A 23,031-nucleotide genomic window follows, 5' to 3' on the forward strand; every position below is an offset into this window, starting at 1 on the left:
GTTCTAGCTCTCCCTCTTTTTGTTGTTGTCCCTTTAATTACTTTTTTAACCCCTCTTGGATTATGAGCTCCAATGAGATGGTGAAAACAAAGCGACCCTTGAAATAAAATTCAATAGAAAGAATAAATGAAACAAAAAAACAAAAAGTTAATGTTGATATTTACAACGACACTAAATACATAAAACTCCCTATGCGTATATTCATAAGTCTTTTTTAACTTTTTTTGTTGTTATTCTTTGAACTCATAATTATTACAATAATCCCATGGAATATATACTTTGTGTTGTATGTTTTGTTTGGGGAGTTTCATCCATAGTCTTCGTGTGAGTATGGAGAGATTTTCTATAGGACTTATGCGAATATGGTCACATGATTATATTTAATACCCACCACTTAGTTGGTCGATTAAATCGCCATCATCTCAAACCGGTAGCAGGGTTTTCTTTGGAAAGGGCTTTTTTTTGCATGATAAATATTATACATATTTTGTTGTTGTTTTTTTTCAAATATCGTAAATTTGTGAGTGGGACTTGCCTCATCGCCAAACACAAGAATTACCGCATGTGGTATGAAAATGGTCTGAATAGTCTAAGGGCGCCTAAAATAAAAGTCTTCCATTGGATCTAGTCCCAAACTAACGTTTTAAAATCAGACGTTATTTTTTTAAGAAATTGATAAAGTTAAACAAGTATATACGGCCGTAAGTTCGGCCAGGCCGAAACTTATGTACCCTCCATCATGGATTGCGTAGAAACTTCTTCTAAACACTGCCATCCACAATCGAATTACTTAAGTTGCGGTAACGCTTGCCGATGGCAAGGTATCTTAAAACCTCCTAACACCATCATCTAAATTGTATGTAAGTCCATACGTGGTATATATTAAATAAAAAAAAAAGATCGATCCAATACGTATATAATTCAGTTTGACAAAATAGACATAAAATTTTGACAAAATTTTCTACAGAAATAAAATTTTAATAAAATTGTCTATAGAAATAAAATTTTCACAAAATTTTCTATAGAAATAAAAATTTTCCCAAAATTTTCTATAGAAAGAAAATGTTCACAAAATTTCTACAAAACTAAAATTTTGACAAAAATTTCTATAGAAATAAACTTTTGACAAAATTTTCTATAGAAATAAAATCTTGGTAGATTATTTTTGGCTTGAGTAGCAACCATGATTATGAACCGAATAAAATTTGAAAAAAAAAAATTCTATAGAAATAAAATTTTGACAAAATTTTCTATAGAAATAAAATTTTGGTAGATTATTTTTGGCTCTAGTGGCAACCATGATTATGAACCGATATGGACCATTTTGTGTGTGATTGGACCTATTTTGGTATGGTTGTTAGTGACCATATACTTACACCACGTTCCTAATTTGAACCGGATCGAATGAATTTTGCTCCTCCAAGAGGCTCCGGAGGTCAAATCTGGAGAACGTTTTATATGGGGGCTATATATAATTATAGACCGATATGGACCAATTCTGGCACGGTTGTTAAATATCATATACTAACACCATGTTCCAAATTACAACCGGATTGGATGAAATTTGCTTCTCTTGGAGACTTCGCAAGCCAAATCTGGGGATCGGTTTATATGGGGGCTATATATAATTATGAACCGATGTGGACAAATTTTGCATGGTTGTTAGAGACCATATACCAACATCATGTACCAAATTTCAGCCTGATCGGATGAAATTTGCTTCTCTTTGAGGCTCCGCAAGCCAAATCTGGGGATCGGTTTATATGGGGGCTATATATAATTATAGACCGATGTGGACCAATTTTTGCATGATTGTTGGAGACCATATGCCAACACCATGTTCCAAATTACAACCGGATTGGATGAAATTTGCTTCTCTTGGAGACTTCGCAAGCCAAATCTGGCGATCGGTTTATATGGGGGCTATATATAATTATAGACCGATGTGGACCAATTTTTGCATGGTTGTTAGAGACCATATACCAACATCATGTACCAAATTTCAGCCTGATCGGATGAAATTTGCTTCTCTTTGAGGCTCCGCAAGCCAAATCTGGGGATCGGTTTATATGGGGGCTATATATAATTATAGACCGATGTGGACCAATTTTTGCATGGTTGTTGGAGACCATATACCAACACCATGTACCAAATTTCAGCCGGATCGGATGAAATTTACTTCTCTTTTAGGCTTCGCAAGCTAAATCTGGGGATCGGTTTATAAGGGGGCTATATATAATTATGAACCGATGTGGACCAATTTTTGCATGGCTGTTAGAAACCATATACCAACACCATGTACCAAATTTCAGCCGGATCGGATGAAATATGCTCCCGTTAGAGGCTCCACAAGCCAAATCTGGGATCGGTTTATATGGGGGCTATATATAATTAAGGACCGATATGTACTAATTTTTGCATGGTTGTTGGAGACCATATACCAACACCATGTACCAAATTTCAGCCGGATCGGATGAAATTTACTTCTCTTTTAGGCTTCGCAAGCCAAATCTGGGGATCGGTTTATATGGGGGCTATATATAATTACGGACCGATGTGGACCAATTTTTGCATGGTTGTTAGAGACCATATACCAACACCATATACCAAATTTCAGCCGGATCGGATGAAATATGCTTCTGTTAGAGGCTCCACAAGCCAAATCTGAGGGTCCCTTTATATGGGGGCTATACGTAAAAGTGGACCGATATAGCCCATTTTCAATACCATCCGACCTACATCGATAACAACTACTTGTGCCAAGTTTCAAGTCGATAGCTTGTTTCGTTCGGAAGTTAGCGTGATTTCAACAGACGGACGGACGGACATGCTTAGATCGACTCAGAATTTCACCACGACCCAGAATATATATACTTTATGGGGTCTTAGAGCAATATTTCGATGTGTTACAAACGGAATGACAAAGTTAATATACCCCCATCCTATGATGGAGGGTATAAAAATGACAATTTTACACATGAAATTGTCACATGATTAGAGTTTCGAAAGATACCTGAGATTTTATAACATCCTGTGGATTATAGTCTGTACGAAATTTGGAAAGCCGTAGAAGCTAAACATGGATCAAGGAAGTAGCCGGCGAATGTGATTCCAAAAAAGGAAAGATTGTCGTCCCACTACCCATTGATATCTTCGAGTCTAAAATTACATCTCTGAGACCAGCGGTTCTATATTTCTACCACTGAGATCCACAGTACAAATACCGTAGACCTTTGTGCTTAAAGTTCCGGTCTACAGTTCCTAGCTGGGACCTTTGACCTATATTTCCCCACTAACAACTTCGGCGTTTGCTTTGAACTGCGACGATAACCTCTGTCTATACTCCACAAACATTCAACTAAGGGAGCTTCAAGCTGCGACTACCATAGCAGGTTCTCTCTCTCTCTCTCTCTCTCTCTAATCTCTAAGCTTCGTATTGGAAATGCAGATTGTTCGAATATGTATTTTACGGCAATTCAGAAGCAATAACTAACTTGACATTATACTTTGGGTAGAAGAACAATGACAGAAAAAGTAGTGTAACACCAGGCCAATCCCTTTTCGCTGAAACGAAATCATCCTTTTTAGGTTTATGTGGAGATTTAAATACTACATTTTATGCTTATCTTTATTTCATTATGACACTCACTGTATAGTGTAAAGCTCGTTTTTGTTGATTATACAAATTATTCTTTCATAAATATTGATTTAGATTTGATTTTCTACATATCAGATATAACTTTGGAATGACATATTAATTGAAGCTTTTGTACGATGCGGTGAGGCTAAGGGCTTATGGGGCCACCCTTGTATATATTTGACCTTTATTATATCCACAAATGGTGATGGGAGTATAATAAATATGCTATTCCTTTTGCAACACATCGTAATATCGATTTCCAATTATACACTGAAAAAAATATTGTCGTGAGATCAAAGATTTCATATCAATAAAATACACAAAAAAAAAATACTTTTTATCTTCAATCACGAAACTCATAGATCCAATTATCAATTTTATCAATCACCAAAGTCAATTAAAAAACTAATTGATCCAATTAACAATTTAATTGATATAACTAATTTTTGTAAAAATTGTTATTAAAAATTAAGAATCTGACATAGTCTTCATATGTGGAAATTTTAAATTAAACTTCGGGAACTGTAGTGTAAATCGTTTTACTTGAGGTAGTATGTTTCATCAAATTCACCTGAAATTCTATATACGCAGAAATTCTGTAGAATTCTACCAAAAATGATATTTTTTTACTGTTTGGTAGATTGGCAGAATTCCCGATGTTTTGGTACACAAATTATAGATATAAAATTTGGATAATTTTTTCTATAGAAGTAAATTTTTAACAAAATTTTCTATAGAAATAAAATTTTGACAAAATATTCTATAGAAATACAATTTTGACAAAATTTTCCACAGAAATAAAATTTTGGCAAAATATTCTATAGAAATAAAATTTTGATAAAACTTTTCATAGAAATAAAATTTTGACAAAATGTTCTATAGAAATATAATTTTGACAAAATTTTCTATAGAAATAAATTATTTTTGGCTTAAGTGGAAACCGTAGTTTTTACACCATGTATGAACTACCTCGTGCGAAAATTGAACTCACTCACGAACTCAACTCACGAAATTACGCCAATGTTCTATATAAGATTTTGGCAAAATTTTTAATAGAAATAAAGCTTTGACAAAATTTTACATAGAAATACAATTTTGAAAATATTTTGTATAGAAATAAAATTTAAAAATTTTTTTTTTTTGAGAAAAATTTCCATAGAAATAAAATTTTGACAAATATTTCTATAGAAATAAAATTTTGACAAATTTTTCTATAGAAATTAAATGTTGACCAGTTTTCTATAGAAATACAATTTTGGCAAATTTTTCCATAGAAAGAAAGCTTTGACCAAAATTTGACAAAATTTTCTAGAGAAAAATAAAGCTTTGACAAAATTTTCCATAGAATTAAAATTTTGACAACATTTTTTAATATAAAAAAAATTGAAAAAATTCCTATAGAAATAAATTTTGTTGTTGTTGTATGGTTGACCTTTTAGTATAATTATTTGTAGAGTTTGTCATGTTGTAATAAAACAAAATAAAATCTTAGTTTTTTTATAGTGTTTTATTTTCATTTCTTTCCAATATTTCGAACACCATCGTTGTCCGTCCTCAGGGAAATTAAATTTTTAATATTTTTAATAAGACAAGGTCGTCACTGGTGTAAACTCAAAAGCAGTGGCGAGCAAGTCACCTTGTCTTATTAAAAATATTAAAAATTTAATTTCCCTGAGGACGGACAACGATGGTGTTCGAAAAATTGGAAAGAACTAAAAATAAAACACTATAAAAAAACTAAGATTTTATTTTGTTTTATTACAACATGACCTCAATCCTTACAAACTCTACAAATAAATAAAATTTCGACAAAATTTTCTTCAGAAATAAAATTAAAAAAAATAATAAAATTTTGACAAAATATTTCATAGAAATAAAATTTTGGCAGAATTTTCTATAGAAATAAATTTTGACAAAATTTTCTATAGAAATAAATTATTTTTGGCTTAAGTGGAAACCGTTGTTTTACACCATGAATGAACTACCTCGTGCGAAAATTGAACTAAACTATACTCCAACTCACGAAATTACATACTACCTCGTTTTACTTGAGGTACAATTTTGACAAAATTTTCAATATAAATAAGGTTTTGGCAAAATTTTCTATAGAAAAAGGTCTTTGACAAAATTTTACATAGAAATACAATTTTGAAAACATTTTGTATAGAAATAAAATTTTGACAATTTTTTTTGAGAAAATTTTCCATAGAAATAAAATTTTGACAAATTGTTCTATAGAAATAAAATTTGGACAAATTTTTCTATAGAAATAAAATGTTGACCAGTTTTTCATAGAAATACAAATTTTTATATAGAAAGAAAGCTTTGACAAAAATTTGACAAAATTTTCTATAGAAATAAAATTTTGACAAAATTTCGTTAAGAAATACAATTTTGACAAATTTTTTATAGAAATAAAATTTTGACTAAATTTTCTATAGAAATAAAGCTTTGACAAAAATTGACAAAATTTTCCGTAGAAATAAAAATTTGATAAAACTTTTCATAGAAAAAAAATTCATTCGTATTGTTTTGTTATTGTTGGTTTTGTTCTTTAAGCATTGTTGTTGTTTTTTAATTGCAGATAAAAATCATACATTTTTTATAGAAATAAAATTTTGACAAAATATTCTATAGAAATAAAATTTTGACGAAATATTCTTTACAAGTAAAATTTTGACAAAAATTCTTAAAGAAATACAATTTTGACAAAATTTTCTATAGATATAAAGCTTTGACAAAATTTTACAATTTTGAAAACATTTCGTATAGAAAAAAAAAATAAAAAAAAAATTTTTTTTTTGAGAAAATTTTCGATAGAAATAAAATTTTGACAAATTTTTCTACAGAAATAAAATTTTGACAAATTTTTCTATAGAAATAAAATGTTGACCAGTTTTCCATAGAAAGAAAGCTTTGAAAAAAATTTGACAAAATTTTCTATAGAAATAAGATTTGGACAAAATTTCGTTAAGAAATACAATTTTGACAAAAATTTCGTTAAGAAACACAATTTTGACAAAATATTTTATAGAAATAAAATTTTGACTAAAAAATTGACAAAATTTTCCATAGAAATAAAATTGTGATAAAATTTTTTATAGAACTAAAATTTTGACAAAATATTCTATAGAAATTAAATTTTGACAAAATATTCTATAGAAATTAAATTTTGACAACATTTTTTAATTAAAAAAAAAATCCTTTATAGATAAAAATTTTGACAAAATTTCATAGAAATAAATTTTTACAAAATATTCTCTAGAAATAAAGCTTTGACAAAATTTTCTTTAGAAATAAAATTTTGAAAAAACCGAAATAAAATTTGTACAAAATATTCTCTAGAAATAAAGCTTTGACAAAATTTTCTTTAGAAATAAAATTTTGAAAAAACCGAAATAAAATTGTGACAAAATATTTTCGAGAAATAAAATTTTGACAAAATATTTTATAGAAATAAAATTTTGGCAGAATTTTCTATAGAAATAAATTTTGACAAATTTTTTATAGAAATAAAATTACTTTTGGCTTAAGTGGAAATCGTGGTTTTATACCATGAATGAACTACCTCGTGAGAAAATTGAACTAAACTATACTCGAACTCACGAAATGACACCCTCTTTTTTTTTTCTTCTGAGAAAAAATAAACTAAAAATAAAGAACAAAATGATTAGCGTTAAATCTTGACCATTTTAACGACACTGTAGTTCGTTTTTACTGTTTTTAGGAATCGTTGAAATGTTTGAGACATTCTTAACAAAAATATCATTGGGATAGGGAAAATTTCGCAAAAAATAATAAAATTTAACTACAACCAAATATTTTTTCGCAATTACAATAAGTTAAATTTAACGTTAGTTTAATTTACAATAAGTTAAATTTAACGTTAGTTTAATTTACAATAAGTTAAATTTAACGTTAGTTTAACTTCGGAAAATTTGTTCAGTGTATTATCGAGTAACCCTCTACGGCGAGGAGTTTTCACCGATAAAAAAAGTATTTTCACATAAAGAATGTGATGATCATTGAATTGGTAGCACTAGTTGTATGTTTTCCAGTGTGTTAAAAAAGACGTGGAAAAATATTTTCAAAATTTTAATGGATTTTTATATATTTAAAGATTTATTTATTTTGTTATTTTCTTGTGTAAATTTTGTATAAGGTTATATGACAATATTTTATTTTAAAGAAATCTCTCTCAATGTTAGGATTTTTATATTTCGCAGAAATGTAATTTCCAAAATCTACCGTAGTGAGATATCCCACACTGTACACATCCCATATGGGGTTACAATCTCTTACCTCTTGAGAGAGAATATTTTGGAAAATTCAAACATTTTCATGAGATTTAATATTCACCGGCCGGTATCACACTGTCAAATTGAAATATAAGAAAACGCCCACGCACACACACACACACAGACAACTTGTATACACTTTAAATCTCAATACAAAATACCGCAATGAACTTTTGAATGTATTTTTTTTTTAATTTAATTGATATTGAAAATATTAAGAATTTGTGCGCATTGAAGAAAGCTCACCAACCAACGCCATACGATTTGATTTGAAAACTAAAGCTGATGATGGTTTGCCAACGTCCACTATTCAAACAACACAAAAACAAAGGAAGTCAACTAATAGGAGCACACATCCACACACATACACTCATACAATAGCACACTTGTTTTAACAATTATACCGTTACTGAGAAATCTAAGAACACCTGAATGTGTATGGATTAGTTGTGAGGTACAACTTGGTAGGTGAATGTAATACACACACACACACGCACACACGTGCAAAAGAAAAACAATCAATGGTGGATTTTGGAAGTTACGGTAATAGTTGGTCTTTGGTGAAAAATGAAATGGAGGGACTAAACGACCGACCGAACAAATGAATGAAATAAGAACGAACCACGAACGACCACTTGTAAATTTCAAGTTAAACCAAATATACACTCACAAGTTGTTAAAGAGGGAATTGCAAAAATAGTTTAAAAAAACAATGTGGAAAACTTAAAAGAATTTCACCAATACAAGTACAAAATAGCATGCAAAACAATATTAAGGGGAAAGAACCCCAAAGATGTAGTGTAAAGATAGGTTAGCTGGCTATTTGGTTTGCAAATACACCTAGACCATCAAAATGCTTTGGAATTTCACGCTATGAATTTATTTCTTATCAATGAGAGACTTCCGATTCTATATTTAATTCTACACTGAAAAAAAAAAACAGTGAACCCACCAGGAAGAACAATTTTGATTAAGTAAGTTCGGCCAGGCCGAATCTTATGTACCCTCCACCATGGATTGCGTAGAAACTCCTACGAAAGACTGTCATCCACAATCGAATTACTTGGGTTGTGGTATCTTAAAACTTCTTAACATCGTTTTCTAAATTGTGAGTTAGTCCATACGTGGTATATATTAGACAAAAAAGGTATGTATAGGTACGTCTACAAATAATTACGAATCGATATGGACTTTTTGCTCGATACGTAGAGAGCCAGAATTGAATTATGGGGGTCGTTTATATGGGGGCTATATACAATTAGGAACTTGATATGGACCAATTTTTGTGTGATTGGGGATCGATTTATCTGAGGGCTATATATAACTATGGACCTAGTAGGCATGGTATACTAGCACAATGTACCAAATTTCCACTGACTCGCATGAAATTTGCTCCTCCAAGAGGCTCCAAAACCAAATCTCGGTATCGGTTTATATGGCAGCTATATATGTTTATGGACTGATATGGACCACTTTTGGCATGGTTGTTAAATATCATATATCCACGTACCAAATTTCAACCAGATCGGATTAATTTTGCTTTTCCAAAAGGCACCGGAGGTCAAATTTGGGGATAGGTTTATATGGGAGCTATATATAATTATGGACTGATAGGAACCAATTTGGGGGTCCGTTTATATGGGGGCTATACGTAAAAGTGGACCGATATGACCCATTTTCAATACCATCCGACCTACATCAATGACAACTGCTTGTGCCAAATTTCAAGTTGATAGCTTGTTTCGTTCGGAAGTTAGCGTGATTTCAACAGACGGACGGACGGACGGACATGCTCAGATCGACACAGAATTTCACCACGACCCAGAATATATACTTTATGGGGTCTTAGAGCCATATTTCGATGTGTTACAAACGGAATGACATCCTATGGTGGAGGGCATAAAAATAACAAGTATAAACGGCCGTAAGTTCGGCCAGGCCGAAGCTTATGTACCCTCCACCATGGATTGCGTAGAAACTTGAAGACTTGAAGAAACCTGAAGACTGTCATCCACAATCGAATTACTTGGGCTGCGGTAACACTTGCCGATGGCAAGGTATCTTAAAATTGCCTAACGCTGTAATATATACCACATAGTCCATACGTGGTATATATTAAACTAAAAAGACCGATTAAATACGTATATAATTAAGTTTAAAGTTTCTATAGGAATACAATTTTGACAAAATAAAATTTTGACAACATTTTCTATAGAAGTAAAATTTGGAAAAAAATTTCTATAGAAATAAAATTTTAACAAAATTTTCTATAGAAATAAAATTTTGGCAAAATTTTCTATAGAAATAAAATTTGGAAAAAATTTTCTGTAGAAATAAAATTTTGACAAATTTTTCTATAGAAATAAAATTTTGACAACATTTTCTATAGAAATAATATTCTGACAAAATTTTCTTTAGAAATAAAATTTTGACAAAATTTTTTATAAAAATAAAATTTTGACAAAATTTCCCATAGAAATAAAGTTTTGACAACATTTTCTATAGAAATAAAATTTTGACAAAATTTTCTATAGAAATAAAATTTTGACAAAATTTTCTATAGAAACAAAATTTTGACAAAATTTTCTATAGAAATAACATTTTGACAATGTTTTCTATAAAAATAAAATTTTGGTAGATTATGTTTGGCTCGAGTGGCAACCATGATAATGAACCGATATGGACCAATTTTTGTGTGATTGGGGATCGGGTATATATAACTATAGACCGATACTGACCAATTTTGGCATGGTTATTAGCAGCCTTATACTAACACCACGTTGCAAATTTCAACCGGATCGGATGAATTTTGCTCCTCCAAGAAGCTCCGGAGATCAAATCTGGGGAACGGTTTATATGGGGGCTATATATAATTATAGACCGATATGGACGAATTCTTGCGTGTTACTTAGAGACCACATTCTAACACCATGTTCCAAATTTCAACCGGATCAGATGAATTTTGCTCGTCTAAGAGGCTCCGGAGGTCAAATCTGCGGATCTGCTTATATGGGGGCTATATATAATTATGGACCGATATGGACCAATTTTGGCATGGTTGTTAGAGACAATATACTAACACCACGTACCAAATTTCAACTGAATCAGATGAATTTGGGTCTTCCAAGAGGCTCCGAAGGTCAAATCTGGTGATCGGTTTATATGTGGGCTATATATAATTATGAACCGATTTCGACCAGTTTTTGCATGGATGTTTGAGGCCATATATTAACACCATGTACCAATTATCAACTGAATCAGAGAATTTTGGTCTTCCAAGAGGCTGCGGAGGGCAAATCTGGTGATCGGTTTATATGGGGGCTATATATAATTATGGACCGATGAACACCAATTTGTGCATAGTTATTAGAGACTATATACTAACACCATGTCCCAAATTTCAGCCGGATCGAATGAAAGTTGCTTCTATTAGAGGCTCCGCAAGCCAAATCGGGGGATGGGTTTATATGGGGGCTATATATAATTATGAACCGATGTGGACCAATTTTTGCATGGTTGTTAGAGATCATATACTAACACCATGTACCAATTTTCAGCCGGGTCGGATGAAATTTGCTTCTCTTAGAGGATTCGCAAGCCAAATCGGGGGATCAGTTAATATGGGAGCTATATATAATTATGGACCGATGTGGACCAATTTTTGCATGGTTGTTAGATACCATATACTGACACCATGTACCAAATTTCAGCCGGATCGGATGAAATTTGCTTCTCTTAGAGGATTCGCAAGCCAAATTTTGGGGTCCGTTTATATGGGGGCTATACGTAAAAGTGGACCGATATGGCCCATTTTCAATACCGTCCGACCTACATCAATAACAACTACTTGTGCCAAGTTTCATGTCAATAGCTTGTTTCGTTCGGAAGTTAGCGTGATTTCAACAGACGGACGGACGGACGGATGGACGGACGGACATGCTCAGATCGACTCAGAATTTCACCACGACCCAGAATATTTATATTTTATGGGGTCTTAGAGCAATATTTCGATGTGTTACAAACGGAATGACAAAGTTAATATACCCCCATCCTATGGTGGAGGGCATAAAAATAAAAACCCACTTATAGATTTTTTTTTTATCAAATAAAGTTGATTGCATTATATTCACTAATTTTTGAATTTATATTTTTTTTTCCAACTGCTCTTATCTGATATCTTGGCGCACTTCCCCATAGACTCTCGCCCTTGGTTAAGGTAGTCGCCTGTTATAGAAAGAAATCCAAAGTCTTTAAGTAAAAGAAACATTGCATAGTACTTTTTAAAATGTTGTAATGAGTTTCAATATTAGAGCGCCTGAGGAACAAGGAAAGGTCATTGCAACGAGGAGGTACATGTTTATTTATGGTTGGCCTTTATTCGCAGGCGAAGGCTTTGTCAACAGGTTGGCTGATAAGTCCCCGGTCTAACAAAGAAAAACACATTTTTTTTCAAAATTCGTTTTTATTATTCAACATAGTTCCCTTCAAGAGCGATACAACGATTATAACGACCTTCCATTTTCTAATACCATTTTGGTAGTACTCCTTTGGTTTTGCCTCAAAATAGGCCTCAGTTTCGGCGATCACCTCTTCATTGCAGCCAAATTTTTTCCCTGCGAGCATCCTTTTGAGGTCTGAGAACAGGAAAAAGTCGCTGGGGGCAAGATCTGGAGAATACGGTGGTTGGGGAAGCAATTCGAAGCCCAATTGATGAATTTTTGCCATCGTTCTCAATGACTTGTGGCACGGTGCGTTGTCTTGGTGGAACAACACTTTTTATACCCTCCATCATAGGATGGGGGTATATTAACTTTGTAATTCCGTTTGTAACACATCGAAATATTGCTCTAAGACCCCATAAAGTATATATATTCTGGGTCGTGGTGAAATTCTGAGTCGATCTAAGCATGTCCGTCCGTCCGTCCGTCTGTTGAAATCACGCTAACTTCCGAACGAAACAAGCTATCGAATTGAAACTTGGCACAAGTAGTTGTTATCGATGTAGGTCAGATGGTATTGAAAATGGGCCATATCGGTCCACTTTTACGTATAGCCCCCATATAAAGGGACCCTCAGATTTGGCTTGTGGAGCCTCTAACAGAAGCATATTTCATCCGATACGGCTGAAATTTGGTACATGGTGTTAGTATATGGTCTCTAACAACCATGCAAAAATTGGTCCATATCGGTCCATAATTATATATAGCCCCCATATAAACCGATCCCCAGATTTGGCTTGTGGAGCCTCTAAGAGAAGCATATTTAATCCGATCCGGCTGAAATTTGGTACATGGTGTTAGTATATGGTCTCTAACAATCATGCAAAAATTGATCGACATCGGTCCATAATTATATATAGCCCCCATATAAACCGATCCCCAGATTTGGCTTGCGGAGCCTCAAAGAGAAGCAAATTTCGTCCGATCCGGCTGAAATTTGGTACATGATGTTGGTATATGGTCTCTAACAACCATGCAAAAATTGGTCAACATCGGTCAATAATTATATATAGCCCCCATATAAACCGTTCCCCAGATTTGGTTTGTGGAGCCTCTAAGAGAAGCATATTTCATCCGATCCGGCTGAAATTTGGTACATGGTGTTGGTATATGCTCTCTAACAACCATGCAAAAATTGGTCCATATCGGTCCTTAATTATATATAGCCCCCATATAAAACGTTCTGCAGATTTGACCTCCGGAGCCTCTTGGAGGAGCAAAATTCATCCGATCCGGTTCAAATTAGGAACGTGGTGTTAGTATATGGTCGCTAACAACCATACCAAAATTGGTCCAATCACACAAAAATTGGTCCATATCGGTTCATAATCATGGTTGCTACTAGAGCCAAAAATAATCTACCAAAATTTTATTTCTATAGAAAATTTTGTCAAAATTTTATTTCTAGAGAAAATTTTGTTAAAATTTTATTCGGTTCATAATAAAATGTTCATCATTGTCAAAATTTTATTTTTATAGAAAATTTTGTTCAAATTTTATTCGGTTCATAATCATGGTTGCCACTCGAGCCAAAAATAATCTACCAAGATTTTATTTCTATAGAAAATTTTGTCAAAAGTTTATTTCTGTAGAAAATTTTTTTAACATTTTATTTCTGTAGGCATTTTTGTCAAAATTTTCTTTCAATAGAAAATTTTGTGAAAATTTTTATTTCTATAGAAAATTTTGTGAAAATTTTATTTCTATAGAAAATTTTGTTAAAATTTTATTTCTGTAGAAAATTTTGTCAAAACTGAATTATATACGTATTGGATCGATCTTTTTTGATTTAATATATACCACGTATGGACTTACATACAATTTAGAAGATGGTGTTAGGAGGTTTTAAGATACCTTGCCATCGGCAAGCGTTACCGCAACTTAAATAATTCGATTGTGGGTGGCAGTGTTTAGAAGAAGTTTCTACGCAATCCATGATGGAGGGTACATAAGCTTCGGCCTGGCCGAACTTACGGCCGTATATACTTGTTTCTTCTTCAAATGGGGCCGTTTTGCCGCAATTTCGACTTTCAAACGCTCCAATAACGCCATATAATAGTCACTGTTGATGGTTTTTCCCTTCTCAAGATAATCGATAAAAATTATTCCATACGCATCGCAAAAAACAGATTCCATTACTTCGCCAGCAGACTTTTGAGTCTTTCCACGCTTCGGAGACGGTTCACCGGTCGCTGTCCACTCAGCCGACTGTCGATTGTATTACGAGTTAACATCTGCAAACACCGCTCAGAATAATCAACACGTTGTTGGTTTTGGTCAAATGTGAGCTCGTGCGGCACCCATTTAGCACAGAGCTTCCGCATATCCAAATATTGAGGAATGATATGACCAACACATTCCTTTTCATTTTACGGCCATTCAAAATCATTTTGTGGATTTTTTTGATGTTTTCGTCGGTAACCACCTCTTTCGGGCGTCCACTGCGTTCACCGTCCTCCGTGCTCATTTCACCACGCTTGAATTTTGCATACCAATCAATTATTGTTGATTTCCCTGGGGCAGAGTCCAGAAACTCATTATCAAGCCAAGTTTTTGCTTCCACCGTATTTTTTCCCTTCAGAAAACAGCATTTTATCAAAACACGAAATTCCTTTTTTTTCCATTTTTTCACAATAACAAAAGTTGTTTCACAAAAGACGCTCTATCTCACAAACTAATTGACTTACAGACTTACAAATTTTAACACGAATCATTTGAAGGTTGGTACTATATAAAAATAATATGCATTTAATACTAGCGACGCCATCTATGTGTCAGACCGGGGACTTATCAGCCAACCTGTTAAGTCCATACCATCGTTCGTTTTAAAGGACAAGACAAGATAAACGAGCGAAGTATTACAACTTTAATATCAATACGAAGATGATACGATAATTATTCAGCCTACCCAAGAAGATTAATAAACATTTTGGAAAATTAGAGACTCATTTACTTCATTTTGATCTTGAAGATTTGGCCCAGTATACTCAAAACTTTTTCAGTCAATCTAAAAGCTACAATTTCTCGAGGCCTACAAATATGGGGCATCAGTTGGTAGCCCTTTTCAACCAATTTCACCGTGGCTAGGCGAGAGTTCTAAGCAGGTTCGCTATCATGGACGTAACCCAGCCGCCTAAATTTTGGAAACGGCTAAATTTTGGCTACAAAAAGATTTCATATCGAAAGTCAGGGATATGGTTCTCTGTATGGTGTCACTTCTTGAAAGATTAAATCGAATGAGAAGGAAGATTTGCAAGACTGGAAATTTTGGTGTATGGTAATGAACCCATCAGATTATCTGTGCAAGACGGCGTCCCAATTATTACATTTTTCGCATAAAGGCTTTTTAAGTTATACCATCCCTGTTTTCCTTCCTTTTTAACTTAATTGTAGTTTAAATAAGGCCTTTGTATATAAGGCCTCGTTCATCATATATAACAGCCTTTTTCACTTTACGATATATTCCATGCCGTGTTCAGCAAACAAAAGAAACAAGGAATTTATAACAAAGCAAATACAATTGCCATTATTAAGCCTTTCTAAAAATGCGAATGGAGAAAAAATACAAACAAAAAATCCTTAGTAGATTGCCATAGTTTTACATTTTGCCACATATGGAGTAACATACACTGAAAAAACTATTGTCCTTAAGCCAAAGATTTCATGTCCTTAAAACACGAAGACGCTTTTCTCTAATATAAAGCTTTTTCCTTGGCCAAAATCGTTAATGCAACAAAAATCTTTGGAACCGGACATGCTAGTATTTTTTTTAAGTGTAGGCTAAGCTTGTTGGCCACTACATTTCATGTCGCGCCTCCTTTTTATTTTTGCAAGACCCCTTAAATTAAATTTTATTTTACCACTTTAAATGTGTGCGCGATTTATATGACCTGAGCACGCATTATTTTCACCAAAACTTCTCCATACAGGGTGGGTGATATGTTATCCATGAAACTAAGGTGTTATATTTTTAAAAATTTTCTTTAAGTTTTATTGTTTAATAGCAAAACGTTTCGGAAATAACATAAAATTTTAGAAACAATTTGGATTTGTCCGAATTAGCTACCTATGGTACGAATTATGACCTTCAAACGACCGATAAAGCCTCCCTACGCTGCACGAAAGTGGCTGTGCGGTGTATTGGCCCGTTCCTGGTAAAGCGCCGTCTTGAGATGATCAACATTGTGGTATTTTTTAGTGCCAAACCTTACTCTCCAAAATTTTCCACACGCAAATGTCCAGCAGATTGATATCCATAGATTTTGATATCCATTGTGCGGTAGAAATGAAGTGGAGAATCTCGTTTTTAAGCCATTCTTGGTTGACACGTGCTGAGTGAGATGGTGCTGTTGGAATGTCTATGACCTGTGGGGTAAATGTGGTGGTCTGCCCAAGGCTTCAATCACGATTTGGATGGAATTTTGAATTTTTTGGGGGTGGTCATGAACTAAGCCCCTTTTCGCTCTAGGACGTATAGTTTAGGAGATATGAGCAAAACAAGCTTTTCATATAAAAATTTAAATTTTTTGGGGGTGGTCATGAATTAATCATCTTTTCGCTCTAGGACGCATAGTTTAGGAGATATGAGCAAAACAAGTTTTTCAATTAAAACTTTAAATTTGTTTAGGATTTGGATGGAATTTTAAATTTTTTGGGGTGGTCATGAATTAAGCCCCTTTTCGTTCTAGGACGTATAGTGTGGGAGATATGAGCAAAACAAGTTTTTTAAATAAAAATTAAAATTTTTTTAGGATTTGGATAGAATTTTTAATTTTTAGGGGTGGTCATGAATTAAGCACCTTTTCGCTCTAGGTCGCATAACTTAGGAGATATGAGCAAAACATTTTTTTTTCATATACAAATTTCATTTTTTCATGTTTTTATGAAATTTTCAATTTTTTGGGGTGGTCGTGAATTAAGCTCTTTTTCGCTCTAGGACGCATAGGTTAGGAGATATGAGCAAAACAAGTTTTTCATATAAAAATTTCATATTTTTCAGGTTTTTTAATGGATATTTAAATTTTTTTGGGGGTGGTCGTGAATTAAGCTCCTTTTCGCTCTAGGACGCATAGCTTAGGAAATATGAGCAACACAAGTTTTTTTTATAGAAATAAAATTTTGAAAAGATTTTCTATAGAAATAAAATTAAAAAAAAAAAATTCTCTAAGAAATAAAATTTTATCCAAATTTTCTATAGAAATAACATTTTGACAAAATTTTGTATTGAAATAAAATTTTAACTATACTTTTCATAGAAATAAAATGTTGATAACATTTTCTATAGATATAAAATTTTAAAAAACCTTTATACAGAAATAAAATTTTGACAAAATTTTCTAAGAATTAAAATTTTTACCAAATTTTCTATAGAAATACCATTTTGACCAAATTTTCTAAGAAATGAAATTTTGACCAAATTTTCTATAGAAATTAAATTTTGACCAAATTTTCTATAGAAATTAAATTTTGACGAAATTTTTCATATAAAAATTTAATTTTTTTCAGGTTTTTTAATGGATTTTTCAATTTTTTTGGGGGTGGTCATGAATTAAGCTCCTTTTCGCTCTAGGACGCATAGCTTAGGAGATATGAGCAAAACAAGTTTTTTTTATAGAAATAAAATTTTGAAAAGATTTTCTATAGAAATAAAATGTAAAAAAAAAATTCTCTAAGAAATAAAATTTTATCCAAATTTTCTATAGAAATAACATTTTGACAAAATTTTGTATTGAAATAAAATTTTAACTATACTTTTCATAGAAATAAAATGTTGATAACATTTTCTATAGATATAAAATTTTAAAAAACCTTTATACAGAAATAAAATTTTGACAAAATTTTCTAAGAAATAAAATTTTTACCAAATTTTCTATAGAAATACCATTTTGACCAAATTTTCTAAGAAATGAAATTTTGACCAAATTTTCTATAGAAATTAAATTTTGACGAAATTGTCTATAGAAATACAATTTTGACGAAATTTTTCATATAAACATTTAATTTTTTTCAGGTTTTTTAATGGAATTTTCAATTTTTTTGGGGGTGGTCATGAATTAAGCTCCTTTTCGCTCTAGGCCGCATAGCTTAGGAGATATGAGCAAAACAAGTTTTTTTTATAGAAATAAAATTTTGAAAAGATTTTCTATAGAAATAAAATTTAAAAAAAAGTTCTCTAAGAAATAAAATTTTATCCAAATTTTCTATAGAAATAACATTTTGACAAAATTTTCTATTGAAATAGAATTTTAACTATACTTTTCATAGAAATAAAATTTTGATAACATTTTCTATATATATAAAATTTTACAAAACTTTTATACAGAAATAAAATTTTGACAAAATTTTCTAAGAAATAAAATTTTTACCAAATTTTCGATAGAAATACCATTTTGACCAAATTTTCTAAGAAATAAAATTTTGACCAAATTTTCTATAGAAATTAAATTTTGACTAAATTGTCTATAGAAATACAATTTTGACGAAATTTTTCATATAAACATTTAATTTTTTTCAGGTTTTTTAATGGAATTTTCAATTTTTTTGGGGGTGGTCATGAATTAAGCTCCTTTTCGCTCTAGGACGCATAGCTTAGGAAATATGAGCAAAACAAGTTTTTTATAGAAATAAAATTTTGAAAAGATTTTCTATAGAAATAAAATTTTAAAAAAATTATCTAAGAAATAAAATTTTAACCAAATTTTCTACAGAAATAACATTTTGACAAAATTTTGTATTGAAATAAAATTTTAACTATACTTTTCATAGAAATAAAATGTTGATAACATTTTCTATAGATATAAAATTTTAAAAAACCTTTATACAGAAATAAAATTTTGACAAAATTTTCTAAGAAATAAAATTTTTACCAAATTTTCTATAGAAATACCATTTTGACCAAATTTTCTAAGAAATGAAATTTTGACCAAATTTTCTATAGAAATTAAATTTTGACGAAATTGTCTATAGAAATACAATTTTGACGAAATTTTTCATATAAAAATTTAATTTTTTTCAGGTTTTTTAATGGATTTTTCAATTTTTTTGGGGGTGGTCATGAATTAAGCTCCTTTTCGCTCTAGGACGCATAGCTTAGGAGATATGAGCAAAACAAGTTTTTTTTATAGAAACAAAATTTTGAAAAGATTTTCTATAGAAATAATATTTAAAAAATATTCTCTAAGAAATAAAATTTTATCCAAATTTTCTATAGAAATAACATTTTGACAAAATTTTCTATTGAAATAGAATTTTAACTATACTTTTCATAGAAATAAAATTTTGATAACATTTTCTATAGATATAAAATTTTACAAAACTTTTATACAGAAATAAAATTTTGACAAAATTTTCTAAGAAATAAAATTTTTACCAAATTTTCTATAGAAATACCATTTTGACCAAATTTTCTAAGAAATAAAATTTTGACCAAATTTTCTATAGAAATTAAATTTTGACTAAATTGTCTATAGAAATAAAATTTTGACGAAATTTTTCATATAAACATTTAATTTTTTTCAGGTTTTTTAATGGAATTTTCAATTTTTTTGGGGGTGGTCATGAATTAAGCTCCTTTTCGCTCTAGGACGCATAGCTTAGGAAATATGAGCAAAACAAGTTTTTTTTATAGAAATAAAATTTTGAAAAGATTTTCTATAGAAATAAAATTTAAAAAAAAGTTCTCTAAGAAATAAAATTTTATCCAAATTTTCTATAGAAATAACATTTTGACAAAATTTTGTATTGAAATAAAATTTTAACTATACTTTTCATAGATATAAAATGTTGATAACATTTTCTATAGATATAAAGTTTTAAAAAACCTTTATACAGAAATAAAATTTTGACAAAATTTTCTAAGAAATAAAATTTTTACCAAATTTTCTATAGAAATACCATTTTGACCAAATTTTCTAAGAAATGAAATTTTGACCAAATTTTGTATAGAAATTAAATTTTGACTAAATTGTCTATAGAAATACAATTTTGACGAAATTTTTCATATAAACATTTAATTTTTTTCAGGGTTTTTAATGGATTTTTTAATTTTTTTGGGGGTGGTCATGAATTAAGCTCCTTTTCGCTCTAGGCCGCATAGCTTAGGAGATATGAGCAAAACAAGTTTTTTTTATAGAAATAAAATTTTGAAAAGATTTTCTATAGAAATAAAATTAAAAAAAAAAAATTCTCTAAGAAATAAAATTTTATCCAAATTTTCTATAGAAATAAAATTTTATCCAAATTTTCTATAGAAATAACATTTTGACAAAATTTTCTATTGAAATAGAATTTTAACTATACTTTTCATAGAAATAAAATTTTGATAACATTTTCTATAGATATAAAATTTTAAAAAACCTTTATACAGAAATAAAATTTTGACAAAATTTTCTAAGAAATAAAATTTTTACCAAATTTTCTATAGAAATACCATTTTGGCCAAATTTTCTAAGAAATGAAATTTTGACCAAATTTTCTATAGAAATTAAATTTTGACGAAATTGTCTATAGAAATACAATTTTGACGAAATTTTTCATATAAACATTTAATTTTTTTCAGGGTTTTTAATGGAATTTTTAATTTTTTTGGGGGTGGTCATGAATTAAGCTCCTTTTCGCTCTAGGCCGCATAGCTTAGGAGATATGAGCAAAACAAGTTTTTTTTATAGAAATAAAATTTTGAAAAGATTTTCTATAGAAATAAAATTTAAAAAAAAATTCTCTAAGAAATAAAATTTTATCCAAATTTTCTATAGAAATAACATTTTGACAAAATTTTCTATTGAAATAGAATTTTAACTATACTTTTCATAGAAATAAAATTTTGATAACATTTTCTATAGATATAAAATTTTACAAAACTTTTATACAGAAATAAAATTTTGACAAAATTTTCTAAGAAATAAAATTTTTACCAAATTTTCTATAGAAATACCATTTTGACCAAATTTTCTAAGAAATAAAATTTTGACCAAATTGTCTATAGAAATACAATTTTGACGAAATTTTCTAATTTTGACCAAATTTTCTAAGAAATAAAATTTTGACATAATTTTCTATAGAAATTAAATTTTGGCTAAATTTTCTATTGAAATACACTTTTGACAAAAATTTCCATCAAAAAATTGACGAAATTTTCTAAGAAATCAAATGTTGACCAAATTTTCTATAGAAATAAAATGTTGACCAAATTTTCTATAGAAATAACATTTTAACAAAATTTTCTTTGGAAATAAAATTTTAACTAAATTTTCCACCAAAATAAAATTTTGACAAAAGTTTCTATAGAAATAAAAAAAAAAAAAAATTAGATAAAATTTAACTCAATATTTTGTTTTTATAGAAAATTTTGTCAAAATTTCATTTCTATTGAAAGTTGTGTCAACTAACTATATTTTCCATAGAAATAAAATTTTGACAACATTTTTTATAGATATAAAATTTTAAAAAACTTTTATACAGAAATAAAATTTTGACAAATTTTTCTAAGATATACAATTTTGACAAAATTTTCTAAGAAATAAAATTTCGACCAAATTTTCTATAGAAATAAATTTTTGACCATATTTTCTATAGAAATAAAACTTTGGCCAAATTTTCTATTGAAATAACATTTTGACCAAATTTTCTATAGATATAAAATTTTGCCAAAATTTTCTATAGGTATAAAATTTTGACAACAATTTTAATGGGAATAAAATTTTGACAAAATTTTCTATACAAATAAAATTTTGATAACATTTTTTATAGAAACAAAATTTGTACAAAATTTCATATAGAAATAACATTTTGACAAAATGTTCTATGGAAGTAAAATTTAGACAAAATTTTCTACAGAACTAAATTTTGACAAAATTTCCTATAGAAATAAAATATTTACAAAATATTCTATAGAAATAAAATTTTGAGAAAAAATTGTATTGAAATAAAATTTTGACAAAATATTCTATAGAAGTAAAATTTTGGAATAATTTCCTATATAGGTAACAAAATTTTCTACAGAAATCAAATATTGACACAATTTTCTATAGAAATAAAATTTGGCAAAATTTTCTAAAGAAATAAAATTTTGACCAAATTTTCTATAGAAATAAAATTTTGACAAAAAATTTTACAAAAAAAAATTGACGAAATTTTTTTTATAGAAATAAAATTTTGAAAAGATTTTCTATAGAAATCAAATTTTCTATAGAATTAAAATGTTGACCAAATTTTCTATAGAAATAAAATTGTAGCTAAATATTCTATAGAAATAAAATTTGGCAAAATTTTCTAAAGAAATGAAATTTAGGCAAAATTTTTATAGAAATACAATTGTGGCAAATTTTTTTATAGAAATAAAACGTTATCAAAATTTTCTATAGTTTCTAGACTTTTTGTTTTTTTTTTTTCTCTTAGAATGTGTTTGTTCTTTTTTTATTGTGTTATTGAAAGTCCTTCAGGCGGCTTTTGACCTTTGTGGTTTTTGCTATTGTTATAAATATTTCTTGATGTTGAAAGATAAATAAGTAGTTCTTAATAATAATATTGAAACGTGAATAAATTGGCGTTACTCCTAGAGAAAATTTGTGAGCACATGAGAGAGAAAAAGTAGCTT

The 23,031-nt window shown here is 29.8% G+C and overlaps 1 protein-coding gene across 4 annotated transcripts in view; it reads right to left on the minus strand.

The window, feature by feature from the left end:
• Positions 1 to 23,031, minus strand: part of LOC142223573 (cyclin-dependent kinase-like 1) — a 112,128-nt gene that overhangs the window by 46,826 nt on the left and 42,271 nt on the right. Inside the window, exon 1 of one of the 4 annotated variants that reach the window (XM_075293464.1) lies at positions 7,943 to 8,194. The exons of the other annotated variants lie outside the window; for them this stretch is intronic. Coding sequence (XP_075149579.1) covers positions 7,943 to 7,983 — 41 coding nt within the window. The 5' untranslated portion in view covers positions 7,984 to 8,194. Of the gene's footprint in view, positions 1 to 7,942; positions 8,195 to 23,031 lie in introns of those variants that run through there. 4 annotated transcript variants of the gene reach the window in all.

Source organism: Haematobia irritans, chromosome 2, assembly GCF_050003625.1.
Source record: "Haematobia irritans isolate KBUSLIRL chromosome 2, ASM5000362v1, whole genome shotgun sequence".
Taxonomy (NCBI): domain Eukaryota; kingdom Metazoa; phylum Arthropoda; class Insecta; order Diptera; family Muscidae; genus Haematobia; species Haematobia irritans.